This window comes from Ahaetulla prasina, chromosome 2, assembly GCF_028640845.1.
Source record: "Ahaetulla prasina isolate Xishuangbanna chromosome 2, ASM2864084v1, whole genome shotgun sequence".
Lineage (NCBI taxonomy): Eukaryota > Metazoa > Chordata > Lepidosauria > Squamata > Colubridae > Ahaetulla > Ahaetulla prasina.
In genome coordinates this window covers 165,516,797-165,540,042 of record NC_080540.1, presented here as the reverse complement: position 1 = coordinate 165,540,042, position 23,246 = coordinate 165,516,797, and the positions used below count along the sequence as shown (strand labels likewise).

General features: G+C 42.1%; 1 protein-coding gene across 4 annotated transcripts in view; it reads left to right on the top strand.

Annotated features, from left to right (window-relative positions):
* The first annotated feature begins 1,195 nt into the window (after positions 1–1,195).
* LOC131190791 (solute carrier family 26 member 10-like) overlaps positions 1,196–23,246 on the top strand; it is a 42,008-nt gene continuing 19,957 nt past the window's right edge. For 2 of the 4 annotated variants that reach the window (XR_009153313.1, XM_058168168.1), the window contains exons 1-8: positions 9,506–9,773; positions 12,487–12,597; positions 14,552–14,712; positions 16,225–16,389; positions 17,813–17,965; positions 19,747–19,829; positions 20,063–20,210; positions 21,074–21,187. Coding sequence is in view for 3 of the 4 variants with exons in the window: in XM_058168168.1 (XP_058024151.1) it covers positions 9,506–9,773; positions 12,487–12,597; positions 14,552–14,712; positions 16,225–16,389; positions 17,813–17,965; positions 19,747–19,829; positions 20,063–20,210; positions 21,074–21,187 (1,203 nt within the window). In the remaining variant the exon portion in view is untranslated. Of the gene's footprint in view, positions 1,327–9,400; positions 9,465–9,505; positions 9,774–12,486; positions 12,598–14,551; positions 14,713–16,224; positions 16,390–17,812; positions 17,966–19,746; positions 19,830–20,062; positions 20,211–21,073; positions 21,188–23,246 lie in introns of those variants that run through there. The other 2 variants (XM_058168169.1, XM_058168170.1) reach the window with 2 other exon arrangements.

Genomic DNA, 23,246 nt, shown 5'->3' with positions numbered 1-23,246 from the left:
AAAAGACTGGACAGTCACCTGTCTGAAATTGCATAGGGTCTCCTGCTTGAACAGGGGTGGGGTTGGACTCCAAGACCTCTACCCCTCCAGTTCTATTCTGATTGATTGATTGATTCATGTCAGGTTGCATTTCCACCTAAGGGCTGTTGACCACTCCTTGGTTCAGCGATAGGGATCCGTTACAAAATAAACACTAGAGAGAGCAGCGAGATAAACACTAGACAATAAACACTAGAGGGCAGAGATCCGATTTCTGGTTGGGATTCCCCCAATTTAGGGGGCAGCAGCCCACCGCATCTGCAAACCGTCCACGGGTGGGGGGTGCGTTATTCTGCACCGGACGGAGGGTTTGGCGGCCTGCTGGCCAGGAGGTAGCATCCCTCCACACGTTCAGCGCGCGTTCAGCCAGATGGGAAACATTTGCCGGACAAGTGAGGTCTTGGCACGTGTCAGGCCAGCAGTCCTCCTTGCCTCCCCCGCCTGCCCTTCCTCAGCCTTTAGCACGGCGGCACCCGCGTGTCTCAAGTACCCCCTCAGCGCCCACCTCTCGCCCCGCTTCCCGAGGCGCCCGGGATGGCTGCGGCTCGAACCCACGAGGCTTAGGCGGAGCGCGACCTGCCTCCGCCGGGGCCACCGCCGTCTATTTCGGCCCCGTCGCGTGTTGGGCCGGCTTCCTGCCATCAAGACAATAGCGCCGGCAGGCAGGCAGGGAGGGAGGGGAGGGAGGGGAGGACGAAGAGGACACCCTCCAGCGCGGTCCCGACCACCCCATCACCCTGGCAGGCTGCGAGCTGCCAGCTGGCCCGCGGCCAGGGCTAATCCTCGGAGGCCTCTCCAAAACACACAGGAACCCATCCGGGAGCGATCCTCGGCGCGAACAATGCGAGTCCGTAAGGGGGAAGCTCCCTGCGGTGGAATTAAGGCCGCTGACAGGACGTGCTCGAGCCGGCAGGCCGGGCGGCCAGCCGCCGAGATAAGACGCCACTGGGAACAATAGAAGGAATTGCAGCGCTGCCCTTCCAAACGCAGCACCGCCCAGGCCTTGGAAGAAGAATGGACTTCTTTTTTTTTTTTCCCCCGGGCCTTGGGACCGCGCCGCGGCAGTCGCACTTCAAGCCGGCGTTTCCTCGAGGCCGAGGCGGGCGGGCCGGGAGCAGCGCCCGCCGGCGGCGCTGCTGGGGCTAAGGCGGCGGAGCGGCTCTTTTGGGGGCCACCCGGACTTCCTTGACCCCAATAAGGTTCGCTCATAGTCACAAGCCGTCTGGCTCCTTCGTATCGTCTAAGGCCGTCTAATGGTTAGACTCTCTCTAATCATTGCCATTTAAGGTAGGGACTCTTAGGGAAAATTGTCAATAAAGAAAAAAAAAAGTAACATTCCTGCATTTTTCCTCCTGGCGGCCACGTGGACATATCCGCTCACGGTTTTATTTATTTATTGGCAACGGGACCAAAATAACCCTTGCTGTCCTTTTGGTGTCTTTATTTCATCTGCAGCCCTGCTATTCCTCTCTTACCCAAGTATTAACTGGATCTGGTTCAGCTTAGTTTCTGAATTAGAATAGAATAGAATAGAATTGAATTGAATTTTTTATTGGCCAAGTGTGATTCGACACACAAGGAATTTTTCTTGGTGCATATGCTCTCAGTGTACATAAAAGAAAAGATACCTTCAACAAGGTACAACACTTACAACACTTAATGATAGTCGTAGGCTACAAATAAGCAATCAGGAAACAATATCAGTATAAATCGTAAGGATACAAGTGTTGGAAGAAATATCCATCTGGGTTCAGTTCCAAGTGGGGACAAAGACACTGGAAACATGGAGGCTGCTTGGAAAGATGGTTTAATGGTGGCCAGGATCACATGGCTTGAGATCCTGAACAGAAAAGGGCGAGATCCTGTGTGCTCCCTGGCTTTATGCTTTTTCTGAGCTCTGAACTTTCTGGGGCACAGGAAGAGTATCCTGATTGGTTGTCACACTCCCGGGGGTGGGAGTCTTAGCTAATGTTGTAGGTCTCTCAATGTCTCTCAAGCTTGCTTGAGCCTTGCCATGTAGTAAGATTCTGTTGCTAGATGGGTAGAGGCTAATCCTATCTTTGTCATGAGGGCCATGTCTTAATCCCATCACCCTGGAGCTGAAGGTCTTCTGTGTTGTAGATAAGATGTCTTTTGTCTTTCTGGGGCTATTAACAAAGGTGGGGGCCGCTTTCCAAGAGCATTTTTCTCCTTTTCTCATCCAGGAAGGTATAATATTCTGCTTTTTTAAATATTTCCTAGAATATTTCATTCTTCTAGGAGGGGGGTGGGTGCTAAATTCCTACACAAGCAACAAAGTTAGTGGAAGGAGATGGATGATGGGAACAATGAGAAGATTAATAGTAGTGCAGATTTAGTAAACAGTTTGACAGTGTTGAGGGCATTATAGGCAAGATGGACCAGAGGCAGAGTGAAAAATTGTGCTATATTATAATGTATGTAAGCGCACATACATTCGATTGCACAGCTTCAAGTTACTGACCTTAAATTACAGGTTCAGGCTATTGGGGTGATAGGAACAAAGGCGAATATCCATGTCCCAATATTGTTGCAGGATCCAATCTGGGTCAGTCACCGGGACCAGAGGTTTTGTCTCCCAAGCTTTTGGACTTTTGCTGGAGCCCATCTTCAGGGAACATCTCTCCAACTTTTAATACGAGGATTGTGATTTTATAGAGATTCTGTACATTTCTCTATGTAAAGTCTCTCCCTTTTTTCTTAATTTAGTCTATGTGAACAAAAAATAATCCAAACCTATTTATTACCATGATATTTTTTTGGAAAGGCTGCTTTAAGCATCGTATGGCATTGAATCTGATAGATAGGATGTTGTTGCTTTTTCTTTGTATTGAGCGCAGGGTTGTAAACCAAACTGTATACTGCTACAATTCTTGTCATGATTATAACCTGAGCAAAATGGTGCATCAAAGGGCAATAATTTTTGAATTAAGGTACCTCAAATGGGCTAATTTAACAGAATGTATCCAAAATCTGAGATCCCTGTGGAATTGAATGTGGCAAAGTTGCTACTGCTTCAGCACTACCAAAGTCATCTGCAATTAGCCATGGCCACTTGATCATCATTTCCATTGCTCTCTTCCTGCTTCCTACAAGGAAAGTCAGTGGGGAAGCAGGCAGGAAGTTGATCCTGCTCCCACTGCTTTTTTGCCTGCCAGTGGTCATTCAGTTTCTCTGTTTCGATAAGGAAATAATCTCTGAAATGAAGACCCAATGGGGCACTGGTTTGTCTAGCTAAAACTGTTAAAATCTATACAATAATATATTTCACTTAGGCCACATAAATCTTCTCAAAGATGACTATTCTTGTACTGCAAGGTTTTCCAACTGGGTGCATTTTTGATGTGCTGAGACTACAGTTCTCTCAAACTGGCGAAGTGTGTTTAAGTGCATGCACAAAAGCCATAAATATTGTGTTACATATGGTTGTCCTACTTTTAATTAATGGATAAAAAGGCTTCATTCGTTAATCTCATGAATTATTACTTCCATCTTTTCACCAGGAGCTGAAAGCAGCGTAAGTAGTTGTCCAGCCTCCAGTTTTCCTCATAACAACAAGCCCATGTGTAATTTGAGCTGAGTGTGAGAGAATAATTAGCTATAAGGATCTTAAAATTACATTTACATTTCCCCAATTTATTTTTGTCATGATTGCTATCCCATTCAAATTGCTTAAATATTTGCTTGTAAGCATGGAAAAGATACAGCATAGGATGCAATAAATAGATGCTTCTTCAGTGCCTCCCAAAGCTGGAACTTCTGTCTCCAACTAATTCCCCCCCCTTCTGTTACTCCCTTGAAAAGTTTTTGTGGGAAGACTAGAAGTTGGAATCGTGATGGAGTGTGTGAACCCTGCTTGGTCCTCTTTTCAAACAGTGACTTTCTTTCCATGTTCAAATGTAATGGAACTGGGAGAGAAAGAAGACAGAAAAACTGTACTGAACTGGGGCTTCAGGCTACCTGAGAAGCATTTGTTTTGATAGCAACTCTTGGCCTGAGTTGTTGTTTTATTTTTTTTAAGCTGTTTATAAAAATGGATTTTCTCTAAAGCAGGTTATGCAAAGGCCAGGCAACTGGAAACAAAACAAATTTGCAGGGAGAGCTCAGGTTAAATATATACTGCCAAGAAAGCCGGGTTAAAGGTTTTTCATAATTTCTGAATTTGGCTACAAGATCTGGATATCAACAAGGCCGGAAAAGACATTATTTATAGAGCACGTTTAAAATTGCATCTTGGATAACTTAATGCTTTCTATTCCTTTTACACCATACTGTATCAATGATTCACCAATAGTCAAGAACAAGATTATTTGATATTGATTGAAACAAGATGAGTACTCTAACTGAAAGTATTTATTCTGGTTAATGATATTACTATTGGCTAGAAATTTGAGATGTTTCAATTCCAGTACATTTGTATGATAACCCTTTTTCCTCTCCATTGCCATTGTGACAAACTACAATTGCTTTTTTCATTTTTGCTTGCTCTTTTCTATGAAATTATAGGACACAACACCTCCTTCTGAATTCCAATTATTCTTAGGCCCACAACATTTTTTTCATAATAAACCAGTTATCCAGAAGCCAGCACTGGCAAACCACTTCCACAAATTATATGGACATGGAATCATCAGGAGTCAAGTAAAATCACAACAAAACTCTTGCGTTATGATTTCAGAATGATAATTCATTGTTTGCAGTTGATAATTGCACTTTCAGTTAATGACTTCCATTGAATAGAGATGCTAGAAACTGTGAGGTCACCTCTGTGCTCACCTGGTCATCAAATTTGGTTACCAAAATGATCAAAAGATATGCTGCTTTTGAGAAGTAATCTGTGTACGCATAAAAGTAGGAACCTGCAGTTGGTGAGCCTGCTGCTCTTTGTACATATTCCAATAGCTTTCCTGCTTCCAGTCACTACTTTATCTTTCATCCAAGTAGCCCAAGATATGTAACATCCATCCCTCCATTTTATTCTCACACAATTTGGTTAGGTGAACCACAGTTTGAGATGACCTCCCTGATGGTGATCAGACTCTAGTAGCCACTTAACACTTAGCCAAGTACATTATGATCGAAATAAAATCTTAAAGCCAAGTAAAACCTTAGGGTTTTTTTTCTTACTACAAAACTGTAGTTTACTTAGCAATAATACAGACATGGTTCCCCGTTACCTCCTCCTGGGATGATTTTTCAACTTTTCAATTTAGTTTATAGCCCCAGAGCAGTCACATCCAAGTATTCAAATGAGTGAGTTGATTTTTTTTCCTTAGCAATATTTGCAATGAAAGATACCCAAATGTAATTGTGTAATCTTAGCAAATTGTATGCTTCTTGGAGACAGGATTGTGGCCCTGTTTGGGCCTATGCAAGTCACATCGATACACTTTAATTTCAGGTATAAATAAATAATTTAGAAGCTCAGCAGCTTACAGAATTAATAATAACATATGAATCAATCAAGAGACGGAGAGAAACTTCTGCCTTTCAATTACATCTTTAACATTTCTGAAACCTTTACACTTTTAAATGAAAGTCAAGACATGGTGCTTTGAAAAGGAGGCACAATTAATAAGCAGTCAATTAAAACCTCAAATTATGAAGACCTTAGGAGTGTTCTATAACTTTGTGTAAGAGAATTTTTTAAGAGAAATAAAGATCATAGGAGATAGGATATTTTCTTCTTTTTTGTGAGACTTCTGTATAAAATACATTTCTTAATTTTTATGTGAATTCTCAAGAAAGATGGAATGAGATAAGCATCTTAAAGACTTGCAAGGTATAGCTGATAGACAGTTTCATGGTTTCAGGCAAATTCAGAGAATATAAGACCACCTTGCCAAATACAGTTGATAAGGTGTTTGTAGGAGAAAGTGGCTTCTATTACTCTAGAATTCTCTTCTGATCAGAAAGCTGACATAAGGCAATCAGGGGCAGGAATACTGGGCATCGCCAAGCAAGCATCTGATTGTCTAGTCAATGTAATGAGGAATCTTGTGGTACCTTCACGATTAGAACATTTGTTATACAAAGTGTTATGGATCACAGTTGACTTCATCAGGGATGAAATGTAAAATTTGTTACTACCGGTTCTGTGGCCGTGGCTTGGTGGGGGGGAATGTGACTGGGTGGGCATGGCCAACCTTCTTTGTTTTTTAACCTTTAAAAGCATTTTTTCTACAACCTCTTTGACCGAAAACGTAGAAAAAATGCTTTTAAAAGGCTCCTCTGACAATCCCAGCTGAGTTGCCTGATTATCAGAGGCTTTTAAAAGCATTTTTTACAACCTCTTTGGCCGAAGAGGTTGTAATAAAATGCTTTTAAAAGCCTCTGATGATCCCAGCTGAGCCGCATGATCATCAGAGATTTGTTTTTTTTACTTTTAAAAGCATTTTTTCTTCGGCTGAAAAAATGCTTTTAAAAGTAAAAAAAAACAACCTGATGATCGTGTGGCTCAGCTGGGCATGGGGGAGGGCATGGATTTTTGCTACCGGTTCTCTGAACCACCCGCCGCCATCACTACCGGATCAAGCAATCTGGTCCGAAGCGGGAGTATTTCACCCCTGGACTTCATCATCTAAACAGATGTGTCATTTCTAACTGACTAACCTCAATGAAGTAGAGGACTGTAGACTAAGACTGTAGGACTGGTAGATTTATGACTGTAGACTGCAGATCAACAATCATTTACTTGCACAGGGCCAGCTTTGGGTGATATTCATTGGGTAAAGGGAGAACTAGCCAGTGGTAGCAGAACCAACTGATTTTTTCATCCTAACCAAATGTCACTCATTGTCATTTGTCGCCTTTCAAATTTATCTTACTCTTTTAAAAAGACCATATGGCAATGAATTCCATAAGTAAATTACACATAGTCTGAAGGCATGCCTCCTTTGATCTGCCCTATCCCCTGCTGAGTGTGTGTCTGTGTATTTGTCTCTCTGTGTGTGTGCCTTTGAGTCAGTATTTGACTTCTTGCAACTGCCTAGATTAATCTTGGCAAGATTTTTCAGAAGTGGTTTGCTATTGTCTCTTTGCTAGGGCTGAGAGAGAGTGGCTAGCCTAAAATCACCTAGCTGGCTTTGTGTCTAAGCCAGGTTTAGAACTCACAGTCTTCTGGTTTTTAGTCTGATGCTTTAAACACTACTCCAAACTGCTGACCGTTACTGTAGTACAGGGATCTACAAACTTGGCTCTTTTAAGACTTGTGGACTTCAACTCCCAGATTTCAACTCCCAGATTTCAACAACTCTGGGAGTTGTTGAAGTCCGTAAGTCTTAAAAGAGCCAAGTTTGCAGATCCCTGCTGTAGTACATTCATGGAGTAGGCATGGACTTGGACAGGAAGGAACTTTTGTTGAAATCCTCCTTGGTCATGAAGCTTGTTGGGTGTCTTTGGGCAAATCTGTGCCTGCACAGAGATAGTGAAGATAGAACAAGAGAGAAAGATATTCTTTTAAAGGGAGGCCAAGACACAAACCAGAGCCACTATTAAAACATTGCTAATCAAAATGCCCGAGTTCTACTCTTATCAGAACAAATCATTTCCATTCATCTTCTACAAGTTTTCCTCTCTGGACCTAATTTAAACTAACATGAGAGTTCCTGACCTGCTTTTCTTTTTAATTATGCTTAGGTATATCTGTGGGTCTCTGATTTAGGTCATGGTCTTGATATTGAGAGAGGAGGCATCCTCTTTTTTCCATGTGATATTTATCTCAATTTCTCTTCCCACACATTCTTCATAGTCACGGGACAGGGGAGAGGAATTAGATTCAACACAGTTCCTGGCTTGTTGTCTTCACAGCTAAGAGCATCCTTGAGCAGAGATTTGGAATAGTTCATATATGAAGATTAAGTGTTTTTCCCTTTCTCTTTATAGCAAAGCTTGGATTCAAACTGGACCTTTTTGCCACTATGTTTAAAACAGGCCAAGAAGACTAGAATGCGGATTCTCTGATCTAGTTTACATTTCAGATCTTATTAAAATATTATTTTATCCACATGAAGGCTGCCCACCTTTTTTGCGAGGAAGGGATTCTATGTCAGAGCCATAATACTGGACAGTAACCGAGAATAGAATAGAATAGAATAGAATAGAATAGAATAGAATAGAATTCTTTATTGGCCAAGTGTGATTGGACAGACAAGGAATTTGTCTTGGTGCATATGCTCTCAGTGTACATAAAAGAAAAGATACGTTCATCAAGAATCATAAGGTACAACACTTAATGATAGTCATAGGGTACAAATAAGCAATCAAGAAACCATCAATAGCAATATAAATCGTAAGGATACAAGCAACAAAGTTACAGTCATACAGTCATAAGTGGAAGGAGATGGGCAATGGGAATGATGAATAGTAGTGCAGATTTAGTAAATAGTTTGACAGTGTTGAGGGAATTATTTGTTTATTATATTTATTATGTTTATTATTTATTATACAGATGCCTTGATGAGATTACCAAGCAATTGTCTACAGTTAACTGGCAAATGTGACGTATGCTGCAAGTTCTTATATCATTTTATATATGCTGACTTTCAGGGGGCTAATTATACGGTACAAAGAAATTAAAACAATAGCAATCACTGTTAAAACTATCCCAAGTTGAAAAAAGCTGGCTGAAGCGAAAAAGATTCCCAAAGTGGAACAAGTTTGTCTCCCAAGGGAGCATATTTTCTGCTTTAGAAGCCGCACAGGAGAAGACCCTCTCCTATGCGCCCCCCCCCCAAAAATGGATTTCAGACAAGAAGGATGTATTTTTAGGTGGCCCTAATGTGCAGGCAAATTTGCATCCAGATAGAAAATCTCTCGGCAGAATTAGCTCCTATGTCGTTCAGGCTTTAAACCAACACTTTACATTGTGTTCAGGAATTAAACCAACACCTTACATTGTGTTCAGAAAACAGCTGACAAGCGACATGGGAAAAACACGCTTTCTGAATTATGCACCACTGAGCAGGCAAGTTGCTGCATTTTTATTTATTTTTTTAATCAAGGGAAGCTTGAAACCAGTTCTCCGGGATAACCCCCGTATGGATGTTAAACTTTCTGACAATTTGCTGAAAGTTAAGTAGTCGTGAGGGGCATTCAGTTAGGATTCCCCAGCCCTGGTGCTAAGGCAGAGGAACAAAGCAATCCAGATGCTTTGAAAGAACAGGAGCTTGAACTGAAATTCAAGAACGGTATTGTTCCAGTGAGGGAAGTCTCCGGCTGCAGGGATGCTGGCTAAAGTGTCTGGAGTGCTGACTCAGAGACCGCCTGGTGGCCGGCGACTGACCTTTGGCCCCTTTGCTTCCTCCTCCTTCCTGCCCAAAACCTCTTCGGCTTTCCAGAGGGAGGAGAATCCCAGCTCCTCAAGTCTTTGATTGGTTAAGAAAGTCAAGTCTAGCCCAGAATAAAAGGTAAGAGGGAGCATCTTGTCAGCCGGCTTGCCACCCTCAGCATGAGCACCTTGGCCTTGTACCGCGGCATCTACACCCAAGAGAGCTTCCAAGAAGTCTATGGGGTGCCCCTGGAGCCGGAGAGCAGCCTAGCAGGGATGGTGAAGGGCAGGCTGAACCGTTGCTGCCGCTGCTCCAGATCGGCAGCCTTGCACTTATTTAGAAGCAGGCTGCCTATTGCAAATTGGCTGCCCAAGTACCAGCCGAAGAAATGGCTTTTGGGGGACCTGGTGGCGGGGTTAACCGTGGGCGTTGTACACATCCCTCAAGGTGAGTTTGAATGTGGGTGTCTGTGGATGTGCGAGGGTCATGCAACAGCAGGTGAACAAAAGACTTTAACCTGGGAGCTCGTAGTCATGTGCCCAAGAATTTTGCAGCCAGAACAGGCGTAGCAGTTCTTCCCTTTCGGAAAGGTCTATTGAACTGCACAACAAAACAGGCAAATTTAGGGATAGGCAAACAATATCCTTGACTTTGACTCATTTCTGTTCTATACTTGTCCTTCCATTGATCTCTCTTTCTCTCTCTTCCTCCATGGATTTTTGTTGTCCCAAAATCAGTCTCAAATGTTTTATTTCTGTTTTCCTCATAGGCCTGAGAGGAATGCCCTATTTCTGACCTCATTTTTTGGAGGAAAAAAATATTTCTCTCACTCATTCTCCCTTTCCTCCTCCTGCAGATTCTGATACCTGTTCCACTTCTCTGGGGCAGGAGGATTTCTACTTTCTTGTGCTTCCAAACTACTCCTCTGTTCTTCTTAAGGTCTGGTCTCCACTCTCCTTTCTACTTGGATTTTGATTGCTGTGTCTGCCTGCCTTCCCAAATGGTCCCTGATTCCGTGCACAGAGTCCCAAATCCAGCTGCCATCCTCGTACGGTAATTCAATTCTCTGCTGTTCTTCTAACCACCTCTCTCCTTTCACCTCTCTTTGCTTCTTCCCCTTCTAGGATTTTTGATAGTTAGCTTCTCTTTGCACACTTTATAATCATTGTCTAGTTTTGGACGGCTGCCTTTTTCTGCGCACTTACCAGGGAGGAAGCCTTATGGGTTTTAGTTTAAGAAATTGCATACAGGGTGAGTAGTCAGTCTTGCTCCAAAGATTATTCTCTAGGTTATCTTTCTGTCTTTGGTGAGAGAATGCAGCTATCCGGCGCAGTAGATAAAAGCAAAGTAAAACGAGGCAGAGTGCCTAGATGTTTTTTGTTGTTTTTTTTTGCTTTAGACTGGGCTCATGATTTGCTTGCCCTCCCTGTTTGTTCTTTGCCAGCCCAGCCTTTGGCAAGGCAGCTGAGCTGGCGTTAAAGCCGTGCACGGTGCCAAGTCCCCAGCCAAGATTGCTGTTGCATGTCGTCCTCTAACTGTTGACAGAGAGAAAGAAGACTGGTTTTGCCAGTCATTCATAGGTCCCATCAAAGAAAATTGGAGGTGCTTTGAACAAACCTTGAGCGGCGTGAGAGAAGCTATTTTCCTGTTAAAATGCCACATTCAAAATCATGCATTTCTGTTTCCAGAAGCTGGTGGCTGTTTACATGAAGCAGTGCAAAGCTTTCAACACGTTAAAAATATAAAGGTTCATTATCATGAACTGTGTTCACACTCCCTGCATTGGGATGAGTTGGTGGGAAGCAGTTGATGCAGGGGTGAAATGTAAAATTTGTTACTACCAGTTCTGTGGGCATGGCTTGGTGTGTGGGGGGGTGTAATGTGACTGGGTGGGTATGGCCAACTTTTTTTTACTTTTAAAAGCATTTTTTCTACAACCTCTTCAGCCGAAAATGCTTTTAAAAGGCTCCTCTGACAATCCCAGCTGAGTTGCCTGATCGTCAGAGGTTTTTTTTTCTTTTAAAGGCAAAAAAAAATGTTTTTAAAAGAAAAGAAAAGCCTCTGATGATCAGGCAACTCAGCTGGGATTGTCAGAGGAGCCTTTTAAAAGCATTTTTTCTGCAACCTCTTCAGCCAAAGAGGTTTTAGAAGCCTCTGATGATCCCAGCTGAGCTGCACGATCATCAAAGGCTTTTTTTTACTTTTAAAAGCATTTTTTTCAGCCAAAGAAAAAATGCTTTTAAAAGTTAAAAAAAAAAACCTCAGATGATTGCGCAACTCAGCTGGGAATGGGGGAGGCAGGGATTTTTGCTACCGGTTATCCAAACCACCCACTACCATCACTACCAGATCGGGTGATCCAGTCCGAACTGGGAGCATTTCACCCCTGATTTGATGTGGTTATAGAATAATTTCATTTATATCTATGAAATTTGGTAAGTAACCTTGGATAACTTATTGAATCAAAGGTTTACTCTTCAGCTAAGTAATTTTTTTCAAGAAGTGCAATGGGGTGATATTTGTTATCTGAATGTCAGGAATGGGAAGCCTGGAAATGTTTCTCTATTATCAGAAGCCATGCTACCTACCATACTGAATCTAAATATTTGTGGGTTATAGATACTCAATACAAGAGTGAGAAAAATGCTCTGCATGTGGAGAAAGTTGGGAAAATTTTGTGTTCAACTGAAGTATCAAGAGATACACCTGGATGCCGTGGATGTCAATTCCTCTCATCAACCAGAACAGCCAATGACAAGGAATAATGGGAGTTGTAGTTCTATGTCCCTGTGTAGTTGCAGGTTGCTTGTTCCTGCATTAGGTTATTGTTTTGTCAACTCTTTATCCAAGATTAAGTCCTATATTATTTGAAAAATGAAATAATTTATTGGCTGTTATCCTCTCTACTCTACCCAGTTACAATAGGAAGGGCAGACGATAGAGCTAAAGCCTTCTGTCCCTTCTGTTACCTCAAAGGAACTGATAATAGCAGTGTTTTGGCAGGGCAACCAGACCTACGACTTAGAGTTTATGTTCTTGGAAATCAACTTTCCTAATAGTTCATTCTATTATTAGAACTATTAGCCCCACCTAATAGTTCATTCTTTGTCTTTAGAACTACTGGGGATTCTATGACTTTTTCTTTTTGTTCTTCCTGCAGGAATGGCCTTTGCTCTGCTCACTTCAGTGGCTCCAATCTATGGGCTCTACACTTCATTCTTCCCAGCCTTATTGTATATGCTTTTTGGGACAGGGCGTCATGTGTCTACAGGTAGGTAAGACCCAGGTCACTCCAGATTACCAACTTTCTGTCTCCTAACTCTTTGGAATCCTTATTTAAACTGCCTTCCCCAAATTGATCTGGAATGCTTTGATTGTTTACAAATCCATTCAAGTATCCAGATATGATCGGCAGTTGTGTTAACATTTCTGGACATCCATAAACTTTCTAGAGTTGAAATAACGGTGCCTAGTCCTGTCTCCTGGGATCTGCATCTGAACGCAGGTTCCTTCCTTATGTTCCAGAAAGTAAGAGAATACATTTCTAGCTCTGTGTGGGACACACACACACACACACACACACAGAATATGTATTTATTTCATGCCCCTCCCCATTTCAAGTACAAGGTACCAAGATGCTGCTTCTGAAGCTACTGTCCAGAATGAAACTTTGGCAGCTAGGTGCCTCATTGTTTCAACTTGCCATTAGAATGAGGGGAGGGGACGTATTGCTTTAGAATGGGTTCGATGGAGAAATGAAACCTCTATGATTTCGCTGAAGACCGCGAGAGCCTGAAACCTTTCCAAGGACATCGTAGCAGGTGTGGAGTTGAAGTAGACAGTTCCCATAACAAAATGACATTATTTACATGGATTACATGAGAGGTTGGTCTGGCTAGGGAAATATTGTTCAAGTCTATGAACTAGTGTCTGAGAACCTCAAAGTTAGTTTTGCTTCGACATGTAGTTATTCCATAAACAGTAAGATTTTTGGAAATGGAATGAATGAATGGAGTTTTATTTGGATTCTTGAACTGGCTGTTGACAGCTATACTTACTGCCATGATATGATATTTCCACAGATACCTCGTGGCCACCACAATATATCAGATTGCTTGCACATGCATGCTTCTGGCTAATAGCATTCTGATAAACAGGGAGCTCACCATTCATGAGTCTTAGGGATGCATATTCCCCTAGAAGAGAGGTCAGCAACCTGCGGCTCTGGAGCCGCATGTGGCTCTTTCACCTTTCTGCTGTGGCTCTCCGTCACTCAAAATATATGTCACAACCGCCAATGTGCGACACCCACCAGCACGCAATTTATTGAGCTTTTCAACCCCCAGTAGGCCAACAATGGTTAAGTCCAAGAAAAGAAAAAGTTTCAGAAGAAAACAGTTTCATTCAACTACATATGCTAGTTTTCTGGCCGCTCAAGAAATAGTCAGGCATGGGAAGGGTTTTGTGGCTCCCAGTGTTTTCTTTTCTGTGGGAAACGAGTCCAAATGGCTCTTTGAGTGTGTAAGGTTGCAGACCCCTGTCCTAGAAGACCTATCTGTCAGGATTCAGTGATTGTCTGTGGCTTCTGGTTGGGGAAATACTCTTTGGGGTGCTTCTTGAGGTAATCTTTTGCAGACCTACATTTATAACATAATATTATGTATATTATGCTTAGGCTAAGTATGATTTTATTAATGCTTTACATGAACTTGAAATGTGGACACCCTGGATTGAGTGTTGAGTTATGGTGGATGCTCAGGTCAAGTCCTGCATTGCTTACTGCAAATGAATTGAGTTTTTATTGTCCATTTCCTTGATTTACTCAAAGAATATGATGAGAAATCCAGATGAGTTCTCCCAATCTTATACTTTCCTTTCTTATCCCAGAAATAGGGAAGGAGAAAACAGGAGTGTCTTTTAATTAGTGCTGGGAATTCTCCTTTTGGATATTATTCATACATATCAGTTTTTCTGCAAGGCCCAGGGTGTTGTTCAAATCAAGGGTAACTTCTATTGCTAAGGTAACTCTTATTGCTCTTCATCCTGCAATGTGTCAAAGAGTGTTACGTAATAGAGTAGGAAGAGGAAAATAGTCATCCTTCACTTCTTTTGGATTCCAGTTCCCATAAGTCCCTAATTCCTCGCCCTTACAGTTGGACTTGGTGGGTATTTAGCCAGGAGATTAAAACCTTGTCTTCCTACTTCATCCTTTTCCCCCTCCACAGGCACGTTTGCTGTGGTCAGTCTGATGACAGGCTCCGTGGTGGAGCGCTTGGTTCCCATCCCCCAGCAGTCCAATGGCACAGGTCCTGCTGAAGTCACCTTGTTGGAGAGACAACGCATTGAGGTAGCTGCCGCCGTGGCCTTTTTCATGGGGCTCCTCATGGTGAGTTCCCAGGGATGCTGTAACTTTATCAGGCCTGTGCAGATGGGTCCAATGGGGAGACCTTGCACGAGTGATTGTGTTATCACGCTGTGAGAATGTTGGGTTGACAAATTAGAAAGACGTTCTTTCTAAACTTGAGTATTTAGTTTTGTCCATTTAATGAAACTGTTTCATTTAATAAGGAATTGTGAAGCAATCTAAATGTAATTTGACATGTTTCATGTATTGTTTGATGATATTTGAAAACATTGTTGACTTTTGTAGTTTTTCTTTTATTGCTTTTGCTTTAATTTTTCTTGAGTTTAACAAGCAAACCAGCACTAACAGAATACTTTAAAATATTTTAATTTTTTAAAAAGTCCCTATGCAGTTTTCCTAGTTATCTGTTTTATAGTGTTTATATAGTGAGTGTGATAACAGTGAGGCCAAGCGATCCCTAAAGATCACTTAAATGTACTGTCCAGAACTTTCAGTTCAGCAATGTGGCACACATATATATAGGTGTGTGTATGATGAGCACCGCCCCCTAGAGTTAGGAACGACTAGCACATATGTGCGAGGGGAATCTTTATTTTATGTGTATGTGTATGTATATGTATATGTATATGTATATATATGTATATGTATATGTATATGTATCCCGTTTCCCTGAAAATAAGACATCCCCTGATAATAAGCCCAATCGGGTTTTTGAGCGCATGCGCCAAAATAAGCCTCCCCCAAAATAATAAAACCTCCCCGAAAATAAGGCCAAGCGCTTATTTCGGGGTTCAAAAAAATATAAGACAGGGTCTTATTTTCAGGGAAAGATGGTATATACGATGATGATGATGATGATGATGTTTGTCCATCGTGTTCAAAGAGGACCTTGACATCTAGCAGGTTGTGGGCTACCCACGATGTGTCCGCAGGTGGCTGGTAAGGCCTATACGGGCATGAAATGTTCTGCCACATGTCGGGTAAACATGTGTGGGCACCATTGTTGCAGCATTTACAACTCTGGCTTTGCGGAGTGCTCGCTTCTCTTATTGTATGGTTGTTCTTCTGTCCTCTGATGTCTGGCAGCCTTGGTGGATCAGTGTGCGCCATGTTGATCGATCTTATGACAGGGTTTCCCAGGAGGTAGCGTCAATATCCAGGGACTTGAAGGAGGCTTTCAACGTGTCTTTGTATCACTTCCTTTGTCCCCCGTGTGATATATATATACACATATGCATTCATATATTTCAAGCTTATGTTCACATAAATATAAAAATTAGAAAGTTGATTCATTAAAACAAAGATTGCTGAGTTAGTTAAAGGAAGTTTTAAGGGTTCTTACAACGTATTTATAAGCCTGGAAATAAAAACAGAAGAGAAAATTTTCTAATTTTACCTGGAAAGGAACAAAGTTAACAGCAGCTCCTTTGTTGTGTGGCTTTCTCTACCTGTGGAAGAGGTAAAACCAAGCACTGCATCTTTTTCTAGGGAATTTCATATAACTAACCCAGATATCTCTTTCCTTAACCCCAGGTCATGATGTTTCTGCTTCACTTGGGCTTCCTTTCCACCTACCTCTCGGAGCCAGTGGTCAAGGCCTTTACTAGTGCCGCAGCCTTGCACGTGGTGGTTTCTCAGCTACAGAGCCTCCTGGGCATATCCTTACCACGCCCCAATGGCTACTTTGCTATTTTCAAGGTATGGGACACTCTGGGGCCATTTATGAAGAGAGAAGATGCCTCTTATCTCTAATTCACTTAACCCTGTTCTAATATACAGCTGGTCCTCAACTTACGACCACAACTGAGCCCAAAATTTCTTTTGCTAAGCAAGAAATTTGTTAAGTGACGTTTGCTTAATTTTACAACTTTTCTTGCCACATTTGTTAAGTGAATCATTGCAGTTGTTAAATTAGTAACACAATTGTTAAGTGGCTCTGGCTTCCCTGTTGACTTTGCTTGTCAGAAGGTCGTAAAAGGGGATCACATAACCCTGGGACCAGTGGTGGGTTTCTACCAGTTCAACCCGATTAGGGTGAACAGGTAGTGGTGGTGGCGGGAGGCTCCGCCCACCCACTCGGACGTCATCACGGACGCTCTGTGCATGCGCAGAAGGTTCTGTGCATGTGTAGAAGCGCTGCCCGTGTGCTCCCAATTACGAACCGGTAGCGAAGGCAAGTAGAACCCACTACTGCCCGGGACACTGCAACTGGGATAGCTCAGGCTGGTAAAGAAGCCTGTTATTAGAACACAGAGCCTGCAATTACTGCAGGTTCAAGCCCGGCCCAAGGTTGACTCAGCCTTCCATCCTTTATAAGGTAGGTAAAATGAAGACCCAGATTGTTGGGGGGGGCAATAAGTTGACTTTGTAAAAAATATACAAATAGAATGAGACTATTGCCTTATACACTGTAAGCCGCCCTGAGTCTTCGGAGAAGGGCGGGATATAAATGTAAACAAAAAAAAAAACCTGTCATAAATGTGAGTCAGTTGTCAGGCATCCAAATATAAATCACATACTGCAACAATCATCAGTGTGAAAATGGTCTTAAGTCACTTTTTAAAGTGCTGTTGTAACTTTGAACGGTCTCTAAACAAATTGTTGTAAGACGAGGACTACCTGTACTGAAGATGTTTGTTTCTCTACGCTACTATGAGTCTACCCTTCTAAGTAGGTCATTTAAGAAACTGGCACTGCAGGGATTGCAGAAATGTTCTTTATTGTAGTATTAAAAAGAACAGAATCTTGACAGCCTGCCAAAGCTTCTGCCTGTCCCATCTTAATACAAAACAAAATCAAGATAGGGAATTGTGAGTTTCTTTCTCATGTTTTCCTCCATCTTGGGACTCTTCTGCTAAACAGCTCTCCTGTACCTTCCTCCAGGTTTGCATTGCATTTCTTGTCAGTATCTTTTCTTACAGCTTAGCCATGCTTTGTCTTTCCTTCCCTCCCCAGGTTAAAATACAATGGATCCTCAGCTCTGCTGAGCCAGTCTGTAAAGGCCCTTAGTGACTGCTGCTGGACGGGTTCAGTAAATGTACTTGCTGCCTTGTCTTCCCAGGCTGCTCAATGAGCATATGTTAAATTCTGTTTATTCAATTATCTCTGTGTTATTTCCTAGACACTGGCATCTGTTGTGGAAGCATTGCCCTTAACCAACATGGCAGAACTGCTTATCTCTGGGCTCTGCTTAGCTGTGCTGGTACCGATCAAAGAAATCAACCACCGCTACCGTAGCCGGATGTGGGTCCCCATCCCAGGAGAGATAATCATGGCAAGTACTGAGCCTTCACTCTATCGAATACGGCCACTGACAGCCCTCAGTTGGAGAAACTCATTCTTTAACTTAACAAATTGATGTACACAGAATTCATTGCTTCCTTTGTCTGTTTCTTGAGATTATCAATATATTTAGATTATAAACATACATTACACCCCCTACAAACACACACACATACACACACACACACACTGAGGCCAAAAGAAGTGATTGAAAGAACAGAGGAAGAGCCAGGGGTGAAATCCAGCAGGTTCTGACAGGTTCTGGAGAACCGGTAGCAGAAATTTTGAGTAGTTTGGAGAACCTGCAAATGCCACCTCTGGCTGGCCCAGAGTGGGGTGGGATTGACGATTTTGTAATACCCTTCCCACAGGGGTGGGGAGGGAATGGCAATTTTGCAGTATCCTTCCCCTGCCACACCCACCAAGCCACACCATGCCCACCAAGCCACGCCCACAGAACCAGTAGTAAAAAAATCTGAATTTCACCACTGGGAAGAGCTTGTAGGTAGATCATTGTTCCAGTAGTGGGTATCACAAGAAAAGCTGATTGTTGTACTTAGGACTAAACTACAAATGATGTTAAGGATTCCTTTGTAGTAAACACATCATTTAAAAAACAGAGAAGCAAACAAATAGCTATTGAAATGTCTTTGGCCTCATCCTCATGTCCACCTAACCATGACAAAAATGTGGTCTTGAGGCAGCTTAATGTTGTCAGTTATTCCAGTTTGAAAGGGGTGCTTTCCCTCTTCTTCTGACCTTGATTGTCATTGACACACTCTAGCATGTTTCAGTCACGATCAAATTGCTAACATAAACAGGGATGGGCAGCTTTAAATAGCTAGCTTCTCCTGTTGTGGGCAGATCCTCCAGTCCAGTCGCTGGAAACTGCCCTCACCGCCATTTTGTCTTGGACTGCAGGACAGACTGAACACCTGGCTTCTGCAGAGGTATCTGCCTGATCCATTCTTTCTGCACTGTTTGTCAAGTCCTCCACAGACACCTTACAAACGAAATTTAGCATATTTCTGAAAAAATACTGAATCTGTGCCTAGAAAACAGGACTTGCACTGTTTTGAAAAAAATAGTGCTAGGAGTATGCTGCAGGGAGAATTGATTAAAACCAGGAAAGATATCTAGGTTCTATCAGCTATGCGTTGCTGGTTTTGTCACCACCGAGCGCATTAAAGATTTTCAGCTTCTGTCAACCGTGGGTTTTCTACAATTGTACTTTTGACTGGCTTTATCACAAAGGGAGGGGATGGTGCCATTTCACCTAGTCCGTCCTAGACTACTGGACGTACTGCCAGTATACTACTGACGTTCTGTTGCAATATTTTGCAGCACTTGCCCAACAGAAACACAAGTTATGTAATGCAGGGGTCTTCAACCTTGGCAACTGTAAGACTTGTGGACTCCAACTCCCAGAGTTCCTCAGCCAGCAAAGCTGCCAAGGTTGCCAAGGTTGGGGACCCCTGATGTAATGCATGATCTTCTTTTTAAAGACACGTATGCCAGCTTTAGCATAGACATAGAAAAAAAAATCCTTAACTCAGTTCAGTATTCATCCCTAACACAGTTAATAAATTCAGGTTGCCCTATTGCGGCAAAATATATTTGAGAGATCAATATACTTGCAGAGACTTGATTTTTTCAGATCTCTAGATATTAACAGCTGCAATCAATTTTGTTCAAAGACGATGGCTTTTTTAAAATAAAGATGTTGCGGACAGCACTTCTTTCAATTGTTATTTATTTGACTTCTTGCGATAGGTGCTGCTGGCCACCGGAATCTGTTTTGCTTCCTCTCTGAATACCCACTATAATGTACAAATTGTTGGGCACCTCCCAGCCGGGTAAGTACCTTCCTTATCTCCATCTTCCCCATTTTGCACATTGGCTAAAGGCAAGGGCACTGCCACTTTATTGGCATGGCATCGAAAATGCAATATCCTGTCATTAGCCTGATGCTCTGGATTGGACCATGTGGTGATCAGCTGGAGATGCTGGAGATGGATGACGGGGAGGGGCAATGAATGATCTCTTTCCCGGCACATAGTGATTCCCGTTCCACCATTCTTTCATGCAGGTTCCCACAGCCCCAGCTCCCAGCTCTGCATCTGCTGCCCCAAGTGCTGGCTGACACGGTGGCCCTCGCTTTCGTGGCCTACGCCATCTCAGTGTCCCTGGCCATGATCTACGCTGAGAAGTACCACTATGTCATTGATCCCAACCAGGTGTGTGCCCATCCTGGGAGCCTGGGTCACCTCAAAAAGGAAGAAATGGAGACTTCCGGTCAAGGAGTCTGCCTAGCTGCCCATCCCCTTATGCTTGTCAGTCTGTTTTAACTCCTTGCATCCTAAAGGATCTGGTTTTCCCAAAGTCCTTCTTCCTTTTACGTTTAAATTGACAGCCAGATTGAATGGGCCTCTGATTCTGACTTGAAGTTTCAGATTGATATCAGTGACAGACAGAATAGGAGCTACCCAATTCTTGATTCTTTTTCACAGCTTCATCAGGTAGTTGAAAAATATCTCATGAAACCCATTCTTAAACCTTTTTCATTGTGCGCTTGCTCTGCAAATGGACGCTTTCATTTCAGGATCTGAAGTTTAGGGCTGAACTTTGCTGTAGAAGTTCCTGTAGCTGGGTTCTGCATTACCCATTTTTTCCCCCAGCCATGCTTCAGGTCCTGCTGACGGCAAAGCAATGGATGTTTTTGCCGTCTTCATTACTGAAGATAGTGGGGTTTTCCAAGCTGCATATTAAATGTTCTTCAAGTTGGAGATGTTTTCCCGAAGGTGCATTTTGTTCATGTTCACTTTAATAGGCTTTGGCTAAGCGTTGGAGCAGACATTTCAAAGCCAAATCTCAGAGTAGCCAAAACTAAGCCAGATTTTAACTCTCAAATAGTTTTTGCAGTTGTGGAATTCTGGAAACGATAATTCTCTGAGATTCTTACTGCGATCTTTGTGAATTTACAGTATTTGCAGAATTCATTGGAAAGAGGTAGATTAGATAATAAATCCAATTAAAACTATGCTTATTTGTGCCATACAATAACCAGAGATCAACCTGCTTTTGCTCTGTTATTCCACAGGAACTTCTGGCTCATGGTGTTTCAAACCTAGTCTCTTCTCTGTTCACCTGTTTCCCCAGTTCAGCCACTCTGGCTACAACTAACATTTTGGAGAGTACTGGTGGACACACACAGGTACTTGGAGAATGTATTATTTGGCACATTTCTTTTTGCTGCTTAAATACATCAGAAACAAACAGCAGATTGCTTGAGATGTGTGTGTGTATATATATATGTGTGTGTGTGTGTGTGTGTGTGTGTGTGTGTGTGTGTGTGTGTATAGATGTGTGTATATATATATATATATATATATAGATGTAAATACATCTATATATATATATAAATATATATGTTTTCTGAGGTTTTTGCGGGTGTTTGTATGTAGGTCTTTGGTTATTCGGGTTTTCTCCCGCGTAAAATTGGAAGTGTCTTGGCGACGTTTCGACGAAGTCTCATTCGTCATCTTCAGGCTTCAGCTTCGTGCTTCTGAGAGCAAGAAGCTCCCAAAAGCACGGCTGAAGCCTGAAGATGACGAATGAGACTTCATTGAAACGTCGCCAAGATACTTCCAATTTTACGCTATATATATATATATATATATATATATATATATATATATATATATATATATATATATATATATATATATTATACACACACACACACACACACACACACACACACACACACATATATTTATACACACACACACATACAAATATATATATACATACATACATATATATATATATATATATATATATATATTTCTGCAAAAGCATGAAAGATGTTTAGTTTTGTTGTGGATGTGGATGTGGCAATAACAGTGGCTGGCCAACCTTTTTTTCCTTGCCAGGATGTCTCTGTCTTCAAAACTTACACCAAGAAGATTTACTAACTTGGAGGAGATGTTTCAAATACAAGACTCTTCTAATTATATATTTTCCAACCAGGAAACAAAAATAACAAATCTGATTCTTGGTTGGGTTATGGCACTCCAGCCTTCAGTGAGAGTCACCAATAGGTCTTCCTTTTACTATTTCCTCATTTCCATGCTGGGGGGCAGGGGGTGTATTTGCCTCTGATCAGTGGTGGGATTCAAGTAATTTAACAACCGGTTCTCTGCCCTAATGATCTTCCAACAACCGATTTACCAAACTACTCAGAAAGTTAACAACCGGTTCTCCCGAAGTGGTGCGAACTGGCTGAATCCCACCACCACCTCTGATGAAGCTGTACAGAGCCTCTGTTTGAACATGAAGTATGAATCTCTCAGCTTTCGTATTTGATCAGCAAGATATACATTTAGGGAGTGCTGGAATCAGAGGTGGGTTTCAGCAAGTTCTGACCAGTTCTGGAGAACTGGTAGCGGAAATTTTGAGAAGTTCGGAGAACCGGTAGTAAAAATTCTGACTGGCCCCGTCCCATCTATTCTCTGCCTCCCAATTCCCAGCTGATCGGGAAGAAATGGGGATTTGGAGTAACCTTCCCCTGAATTGGGGACGGAATGGGGATTTTGCAGTAACCTTCTCCTGGAGTGTGGTGGGAATGGAGATTTTACAGAATTCTTCCCCTGCCACACCCGCCAAACTACACCCACAGAACCGGTAGTAAAATTTTTTGAAACCCACCACTGGATGCCTTATGCTAAAAGTGTTCTTCACCATACTTCAATTATGGATACATAATTTCAAAATGAATAATCCTGTATTCAAGATTAATCTGGATAATGATTCCAATTTTATCCAAGTTAAAGGCTGACAACTCCTTTAGGAATAAACGATAGAAATGAGGCTAAGAAAAGAACAACACCCTTCTGTCTTTGTTTATTTTAAAAAAATCAAAGCAAAAAAATTATTTACATTGGTTTAAGGACCACTCTACTAATTTCTCTGGAACAAGGAGATGGTGGAGAGCAAGGAAAGTTTAGATCCTTAGCCTTGGACCTGTGGCTTCTTTCTTCATTATTTTGGTCCAAATTTGGACTTTACCACTTTCTCCTCCTACTTAATGTTGAAGTTTACAATATGGGGGGAAAATGATATCAGTGTTTGGGGAAGACAAAGAATTTAGACTTTCCTATCCAAAGTGCTTTCCTGCCAGTGTTAGAGGGAGAAATCTGTCTCATGTTTTCTGGAGATCCAGAGGTGGATTTCAGCAGGTTCTGATCAGTTCTGGAGAACCGGTAGCAGAA